The 9,539-nt window shown below is 37.8% G+C and overlaps 1 protein-coding gene across 1 annotated transcript; it reads right to left on the bottom strand.

Annotated features, from left to right (window-relative positions):
• Positions 1 to 1,349: 1,349 nt before the first annotated feature.
• Positions 1,350 to 9,214, bottom strand: prkar1ab (protein kinase, cAMP-dependent, regulatory, type I, alpha (tissue specific extinguisher 1) b). The gene is made up of 11 exons (XM_016493126.1): positions 9,092 to 9,214; positions 7,778 to 7,977; positions 7,486 to 7,653; positions 7,310 to 7,401; positions 6,393 to 6,454; positions 6,255 to 6,301; positions 5,976 to 6,134; positions 5,706 to 5,766; positions 3,553 to 3,674; positions 3,389 to 3,470; positions 1,350 to 2,414 (listed from the first exon to the last, which is right to left on the bottom strand). The coding sequence occupies exons 2-11, from the start codon at positions 7,949 to 7,951 to the stop codon at positions 2,242 to 2,244; spliced, it is 1,140 nt and encodes a 379-aa protein (XP_016348612.1). The 5' UTR covers positions 7,952 to 7,977; positions 9,092 to 9,214; the 3' UTR covers positions 1,350 to 2,241.
• Positions 9,215 to 9,539: the final 325 nt, after the last annotated feature.

Genomic DNA, 9,539 nt, shown 5'->3' with positions numbered 1-9,539 from the left:
TATAGTAATAATTCCATTCTGAACGGTCAGATTTTTTTCTCGGTTGAACGCTGCCCCTTGTATATTTATGACAACTTGTAAGAAATTTGAGCATTTGCCTGGAAAGAAAGTCTTCTACTGCATTTGATGGTTCAATAACAACCTTTTTATTGCTTAAACTGCCATTTGGATGATCTATACCAAAAAGATTATTTTCTGCGCAAAACTCACTGGAAATCAGACTACACATCTGGGTAACATTGACAAATAAAACATCATCAGTGGTCCGCAATATATCAGCAGCTCATAAGACTGCAGGTCACAGAACTAGCAGAAACGTTTGGGTTTGAAAGTGCAGCTCTATTCCTCTGTTTATTCATCAGTCGTTCTGCCCATTCACACAGACACAAGCGTCACTGCCGTGAAGATGGGTGTGCGTGAGATTCTGGCCCTATTATTTCAGGGGAAATGAACCTAATAAATGTGACGAAGATGCCAAGATAAAGCTGAAAGAATCTGAAAAACCTTTGTGTTGCACACCATTTTAATACGCATTTCTCAAAAACTAAAACAAGGAACAATGAGAATTGTTATCTAAATAAAGAGAATCAAACATTGATCGCTTTGGATTGTTTAACAACAAAACAGAATATGGACATGTAAACATCAAATCACCAATGTTCATTTTAACTTAAAGAACTCCTTGTGGAGTTTTTATAAAAACGTATCAAAGATATTGACGTCATTCATGATGTTGTAAGCAGAAAGAATTTCATTTTCTGCTTTATGACCACTAGAAACCAGAGACCTCGGCGTGGACGTTAAAACCTCAGTTTATAATTGTTTCAGTCTTTTATTTCGACATTAAAACTGCTACAAGCCAGTTTAAAGGAATAGTTCTCCCAAAAATTTGCTGAAAATGTACTCACCCTCAGGCCATTCAAGAAGTAGATGAGTTTGTTTCTTCATCAGATTTTGGGAAATGTAGCATTGCATCAGTGTCTCAGCAATGGATGCTCTGCAGTGAATGGGTGCCGTCAGAATGAGAGTCCAAACAGCTGATAAAAACATCACAATAATCCACAAGCAATCCACAGCACTCCAGTCCATCAGTTAACATCTGGAGAAGCCAAAAGCTGTGTGTTTGTAAGAAACAAATAGACTCATTCTGACGGCACCCATTCACTGCAGAGCATCCATTGCTGAGACACTGATGCAATGCTACATTTCTCCAAATCTGATGAAGAAACAAAATCATCCACATCTTGGCTGACCTGAGAATGTGTACATTTTCAGAAAAATTTTCATTTTTGGGTGCACTATTCCTTAAAAAAATAGCCACAGAAACACTTGAAATTATGACATGTGACTAAATATGCCACTGTGCACCATTGTGGAAAAATAAGCTTATTAAAAAATAAAACTGGTATTTCTCGGCATATACTGACAAAAAGGTAAATACTGAAACATTCGGACTGAAAGCTCATTCGGTGACGGCGCACATGCGGGAATACACAAATTAAATTTTTATCACGCTGTCAAATATCTGTCACGCTCACCTCTAGAAGCTAAATTCAAGTCAAGACGCGAGGCTCTGTCCAACGTTTGGCACTGGCATCGTAACAGAACAGAAACTACTATGGTTTTGAGGAGATATCAGTTTTAAAAATCAGTCAGCCAGTTTCTCTTACAATAAACCCTAAACGTTTAGATACTGCACAGGAACGGCCTCACTAGTTACTACAGTAAGCAACTGAAACACAAATAGTGAGAGTGTGTGCTGGAATGATGAGAAGAAATAAAACCACATGTATGTTCGTGTTCCTGACTGCTTTTTCTCCGTGTAGCTTTGATAGAGGAGGGAAATGAGGCAGTAAGGCTTAAAGAATATAATCAGTACAGCCAAACATCACTCGTCTGTCTTATGTAGTCAGTTCACCTTATAAAACTAGGAATTTAAAACGGTTTTAGAATAACTCTACTATAAATATATTTATGTTGTTTTCATTTACTGCTTGGAATTAAAGGTAAAAACACTGCAGAGTAAAGGCTGTGATTTGATTGGAGGAACGTACGTTTGATTGTCTGGCCTTTCATTTGGCTCTGAATGTCGGACGATGAAAGCGGCTGTTAAAGCTCTCGGCTGACGTGACAGTCACATGGGAAGCACTTAATGAAGCAGTAATGAGCCTGGGAACGCTTAAATGAGAAGCTAAATGGTGAGGTGGACCCTGCGGTATAGGTTTTTAGGGGTGGGGCGTCTCAGACGGAGAGCGACACGAAGCTGTTGTACTGTTGGATGTTGCGTTTGAGGATGTCTGAACATGGTCCCAGCACACGCTCGAAACGCGGCCTGTCCAGCTTGACGCATTTGAGCGGCCCGCGCGCCACCACGGTAGCTGCACGGGGTCGGTTCATCAGCAGAGCGATCTCACCTAGTGAGAGCAAAGAAACACAAAGATTTTATTTTTATACTTAATTATCTGCACTAATTAAGTATAATAATTACTTAAAAAAAAAAAAAGAGAATTGCAAATTCTTGGTCTAACAATTCTGCGAAATATAAACTTTTTTATAAAAGTCAGAATTGTGAAATATAAACTCACAATTTTAGTAGTAGTCACATTTTTTTTTTTTTTCTATGGTGAAAACAAAAAACTGAATTGCAAAATTCAGTAAACTCAAAAAAAAAAAAAAAATGAATTCTGAGTTTATATCTCGTAATTCTGACTTTTATCTCCCTCAGAATTATGGGAAAAAAAAGTCACTATCACCTTTTTTATTTGTATTTTTTTTCACATGCTTCCATAATATAGCTTCATGAATAACTAATAAGCATCCCGTTATAAAAAATAAACTGTATCATATCCATTAAGATAAACTTTTAATTGTATTGACTGACTGATCACATTCAGAGACCTACTATATTAATATATTTTTTTATTAATATCAACAAAGCTAGCTTGACTAGTGAGAGTGAGGTGTGAGAAACATGCAATCCATAAATATTGAATTCATAAGTTTGTCATTTATATTGTTTTATTTTCTATACTTGCTCTTTATGGTTTCATGAATAACTAATAAGAATCCCATTATAATGAATAAATTGTATCCTATCTGATGAGATACATTTTGAATTGTATTGACTAACAGATCATATTCAGAGACTTACTGCATAAATATATTTTACATTAAATGGACAGTTGTTCTGAGCCTAAATTAGTTTCTTTCTTTCATGAAATGTTTGAGGTTCCATTTTCAGAACAAGGAAAGTGGAGGGTGATTTATACTGCAAAATTCACCATCCACTTTTGTTGTACGGAAAACTCAGAAGCTCAGACGTCTCCTTTTTTTGGTGAACTATCCTTTAAGAATGTGCACTGATTCCTCCATGTTTAATGTCACTTACCGAAGTAGTCTGACGGTCCTAACCTGCCGACCTCTACAAACTCTTCATTCTCTGACCTGCGCTGCAGAACGGCTGCACATCCCTGAGGAAACAGACGGCAGGACTTCAGAAAACGCAACACTTTCACCAACACGGACACACTTTCAGCAGACGGGATACTGCACCTCCAGGATGATGAAGAACTCGTCCCCTGGTTCTCCCTGAACCACGATCTTCTGGCTGTCCTCGAACTGCACCGGCTCCAGAGCGTCAGCCACGGTCAGACGCTCCCACTTATCCAGAGACTCTGCAGAGAGCAGAAACACTCACGATACAGGAACTACACAGACAAAGCTCTCGCTCTCTCTATATATATATATCATCTGTAGTTAGGAATGTAACGATTCACTCAACTCACGATGCGATACGATTCATGATACTGATCGCACATCATGTAATTGTTTAGATTAAAGGGATAGTTCACCCAAAAATGAAAATGTATATGACTTTCTTCTTTCAGACGAATACAATCGGAGTTATGTTAAATAATGTCCAGGCTAATCCATGCTTTATAATGTGAGTGGATGGTAGCCCAAAATTTGAAGTCCAAAAGATTGCACCCATCCATCATAAAAGAAGTCCACACGGCTCCGGGGGGTTAATAAATGCCTTCTGAAGCAACGCTATGCGTTTGTGTAAGAAAAATATCCATATTTACAACTTTATAAACCTTAATCTCTAGCTTCCGCTAACTGTCGTGCATGCGTTCACGAGAGAGTGGCGTCCAGCGGATGACGTAAGCAAACGCGGTGATGAACGCGGAAGTGTGACGCACGCCGAAGCGCAGAGGAGAGAGCAAAACAAAACACCGGTCACGAATTAGTAGTACAAAACGAGGATTTGTAAAGAAAAATGTCGAAGGATTTCGATATAAGCCAAGAGGACACTGGTTTTCTTTTGATGCAAACAAAACTTGTTTCTCGCGAGACTAGCATATTCTCACCAGAGCTTATGCTACACCTACGTCTTACGTCATCCGCTGGACGCCACTCTCTCGTGAACGCATGCACGACAGTTAGCGGAAGCTAGAGATTAAGGTTTATAAAGTAGTAAATATGGATATGTTTCTTACACAAACGCATCGCGTCGCTTCAGAAGGCCTTTATTAACCCCCCGGAGCCGTGTGGACTTCTTTTATAATGGATGGGTGCAATTTTTTGGACTTTAAATTTTGGGCTACCATCCACTCCCATTATAAAGCATGGATTAGCCTGGACATTATTTAATATAACTCCGATTGTATTCGTCTGAAAGAAGAAAGTCATATACACCTAGGATGACTTGAGGGTGAGTAAATCATGGGGTAATTTTCATTTTTGGGTGAACTATCCCTTTAACCCTTACCCTGCCAAAACACAGAATTTTCCGTTTTAACTGTTATATGCTCGGGGGCACTATTACACATCTCCTGAATGAGTCCACGATCTCCCAATCAAAAACACAGGCCACGAGCGATCTCATATGTAAGCAGATGCATATAAAAAATAATGCGATCATCAACAATAAACGGCATATAAATGAAAACTGCCAAATGTTACTGAGTGAAATGGCGATCCCGGAAGTGGTAAAGGACTGTGAAGCTTTGGGGGTGTTGATGAAAGCGATCTACTGCATCTATGCTTTGGTCATCGAACTGAATATGATCCAGATATAGTTTTTGATAAAAAAAATGTTTTTTTATGAAGCTTACCTACATTCAAGTGTTGATAAAAAAAGAATGCTTGAAGCTAGAATAGATTTTTTTGTTTAAAAGTAGAGGCTCTGTTCTTTATTTTGATGCATTGCATGTTCAGATATTCATGCAACAAAATATTCGGGAGGCCATGAAATTTTAGTGAAAATGATCAAAAATGCTACATTTTTCAAAAACGCTGGCGGGAAAAGAGTTAAAAGAAGTTAGAAGCTCATGCATAGTTCATGGACTGTCATAAGGTCTGAAGAGACTCGTGTGAAATCATACAGGAGAGAAGCCAGTCTGATGAGTCTGTGGCAAAAACTTTTACAGTGCTTGGATATTGTTCTGTCTTTTATTGCATATGATAATTCACACACCGAAAGTAGAAATGAAGTGCCAGTGATTACAAGATGATTAATTAAAACATTTAAAAATGCATTTGCACTGTTTTGCATTTTGTGACTTTGAAATAAAATAAGATTCTTAAAAACAGTGTTAAAATATCATCTTCTTGTGAATCCAATTTCATGTATCATCTCGTCTTGTCTCGTGAGCGAAGTGTATCGTCACACCCCTAATAACTAGATAGACAGACAGACTTACCTAAAATAGATACTTTGCTCAAGAACTCCTCGTACATCTTCCTCTTCCTCAATGTGCTTCCCTATGATCAAACACAGGACAGAAGGATGTTTTGGAGTATAAAAAACAGAATTCAAAGTTACAGAAATTGGAGTAGATATTTCACCATTTTAAGGGTATTATTAACATGGAACAGGTGCATAATAAAAAGGATATATTTTTGGGTCCTGATATATGTGTGTGTGTGTGTGTGTGTGTGTGTGTGTGTGTGTGAGTAAAGTGCAGCTGTACCATCAGTATTCTCCTGTAGCTGTCTCTGTCGATGCCCCAGAGCTTGACGTTGGTCTTGGCTCTGACGGTGGCGGCTCTCGGGGTGCCGTAGATCAGTGCCAGCTCTCCGAAGCTGCCGCCCTCCCCGATGCTGGTGGCCCACTCACTGTTCACATACACCTGTGAGGAAACGCACTCATGACCTGCTGTACCTGCATAATGTGCCGTATTGATTGAGAACAAATCCAGGGTGGCACTCTTAGGTTGTTTTTATGTGAAGACGTGTTTAGGATAACTCACATCCATTTCACCCTGATCGATGACATAGAAGTTATCACCCTCGTCACCTAGGAAACAAGTGTGAAACAAAACAGCAAAGGTAAATCAATGTATAAATAAGGTCAATATGATTGCTCATCAGTGTTTTTAAAGCTCTACCTTGCTGGATGACAGTCTCTCCTGCGATGTAGGTGACTGGAAACATGGCATCAAATATGTCACTGTAGGGTAAAACAGAAGACAAATTTGGTCAGTAAGTTATTTTATGTCTTTTACATCACCACACTTCCCCTGTTGCTTGATTTCATTAGGAGTTACAAACATTTCTGTATTACACGTTTTCTGAAATGTTATGTCTAAATATGCAAATGAAGCATTTTCTAATTAAATATGCGATAATTCACATAAATATCCAGGATAAAATTCAAATCCAGTTTCAATATTTTTACAAAGGCGATTTTGGATTTCTCTTTTACGGAAGAGGATTAGGGCCAAGCAATAATAAAAAATAAAACCATCTCGAGATTAAAATCTTTAAATTTCGAGAAAAAGTCGAGATAAAATGTTGAGATTTAACTCATTAAATTTCGAGAATAAAGTCGTTATGTTTCGAGAAAAAAAAAAATTTGTGTTACACGTTTTCTGAAATGTTGTTTAAATATGCAAATGAAAGATTTTCTAATTAAATATGCGATAATTCACATAAATATCCTGAACAAAAATCTAATCCAGTTTCAATATTTTTACACAGGAATATTTTTTTTACAAAGAAAAAAAAACAGTATTTTTTTTTAAGAATAAATTGTTGTATAAAATCATGCAAATGATAATGTTTGGTGTATGAAAATCTTGCTTAAGTGGAAAAAATAATCATGGCCTTTAAAGAATCTAAACACATATAGATAACGTGCAATAAAATAAACACTTAAAAGTTTGTTTTGCATTTTCCTTTTCACTAGTCTGGGGGAAAAAAAATCTCAAAACTGACCAGTGCATGGGGAAAAAAAAAAGTTTTGCCTGTAGTGTCCTGCCTAAAAAACTAAATAATGGCTAAAGGAACTAAAACACTAAGTCACCTTCTTTCATTGTCGTCCAGATGTGAGAAGAGCACATTCTTTTCGATGGCTTTGGCGAGAGCAGCCATGGTTTTGTAGTCTTTAGGAATGACCTTCACAGAGAAGACAGAAAACACGACTGACTGACCTATGGAGTCCAACACACGAGACATTACGTCATTCTGAGAGATACAGACCTTCCTGACGTAGGAGGTGGCGTCCTCCTCGGTGTAGACCTCAGCGCTGATGGCTCCTCTCCGCCTGCGGCCCTTCACCACCGGGTTCATGGGAGGAGACACCTCATCTTCACGAGAGTCTGAGCGAGAACTGGCCTTCTGCTGGTTTAAGAGCTGCTTAGCTTCCTCCTGCACATGAAGATGCATGAATATAAATATATATAAAAACAAAGATACATGTGGTTGTGCATTACCGCATGGGCCATCTGTTGCTTTTATGTCATGTCAGAATTCTGTACGAATAAATGCAAACCTTTTCCAGCCTTTCGAAGTATTCTCTGAGGAAGGCCATGGGTCTGTCGGGTCGTGAGGTGCACAGCTGCACGATGCAGTCCTTCAGCAGCTGCTGGACGTTGTGTTTCTGCACGTATAACTCACATTCCCTCAGACTCTTCTCCTCCTCGCTGCTCACGCTGCCTGATGCCATGCTGAACGCTGGATCTGACCTTTGACCTGCAGCGGTGCACAAACACCAATCACTGCGTTACAATTACAACAAGTGACACACGGGACAACTCAGCAAGATGCTGATCGAATGAAACCAGTGTCGATCTTTCTCGTTGAGAAGTTTAATACAAGAGAACAAAGCATAAGTGTTTGACAGCGTACAAAAATAAATAATGAAAACATTCAATAAATACAAATGATCTAAATATAGTCTTTTTAATGAAACATCTTTAATATAAAATGTAACTTGGCGGACAAAATGAAATGGCATCACTTTACAATAAGGTTTAATTTGTTAACTTTAGTTAACTATATTAGTTGACATGGAACCGTAATAATGTTATTCCGGATTTTTTAAATGACGTGTGATGTACTTTGTTATGATGGAAAAAGAGGCTATTGCTGTGATTGCCTACAGAATTAATGCAGAAACACTCAAAACGTAATTAATATTCATGAAAATATCATTAATGTCTGCACATGACTATAAATACATTTAAAGGGGTCATTGAATGTTCTGCCCGAGCTGGATTACAGCATCATCTCAGAGATGAGATTGATGTCAGTAATAATCTGGAGATTATATTTGTTTCAACACACCTGGACAGTTTGATCCACTGCATGAACCATTATATAAATGATTATTTACAGAAAAACAACTTCATGCTGCAGGTTGATTATTATGTTGACATAAAATCATTTTTCCACTTCAACAACATCAATCAGAATACTAGTGTATATAGAATAAAGGATAGTTTTAGATCTATTTTACAAGACCAAAGGAACATACAAATATTATGCGATGCGTATGAAATATTAGTTTAATACACAGACGCATATCAAAACGCACCTTAGACTGTCTAAATACAACACAGAGCAGACATGCCGTTATCTAACCTCAACGAGAACGTTAAAACCGTAAACGCATAACATATAAAAGGTTAATGAGTGGTTTTGCTCAATGATATTTGAAAATAAGAAGCCATAAGTCTCTAAGAGAAGGCCGCTGAGCGGTCGCCATCTTTATCTGTATCATAAACAAATGTCATTTCCAGCATTTACCGATAATCATAGATGCTGCACGACAAAACATGACACGTTAACTACCGTTATTCCTTACCGAGGCTTTAAAACGCGACTCGGATTCTGCGTTATTCCGTTATTCAGACGCGGCACAGCAGCTCTTTATTCTTCACGGGCGCTCGGACGTCTGCTCACCGGAAACAGCAAAGCACCAATCAAAGTCTGCCAATGACGTCAATTGGCCCCGTTCTCGCATGGAAACGGTAACCCTTGGCAACATAAAAGAGCGCGTAGCACGACTAAACCTGAGTAAGTTACCATACTCAGAATTTCCTTTATAAAACACTTGATCTTTAACATCTTGATCTTTTATGTATGTTACCTGTTTAGACAGCTTTATTTTATTTTATTTGATCTTATTTTATTTATTTTATCTATCTTATTTCATTTTATTTAATTGTATTTATTTTCTTTATTTTGTTTTATTTGATCTATCTTATTTCATTTTATTTAATTGTATTTATTTTCTTTATTTTATTTTATCT

This window comes from Sinocyclocheilus anshuiensis, unplaced genomic scaffold (assembly GCF_001515605.1).
Source record: "Sinocyclocheilus anshuiensis isolate Anshui unplaced genomic scaffold, SAMN03320099.WGS_v1.1 scaffold546, whole genome shotgun sequence".
In the NCBI taxonomy this organism is placed as follows: Eukaryota; Metazoa; Chordata; class Actinopteri; order Cypriniformes; family Cyprinidae; genus Sinocyclocheilus; species Sinocyclocheilus anshuiensis.
This window is presented reverse-complemented; position numbering and strand designations above follow the sequence as displayed.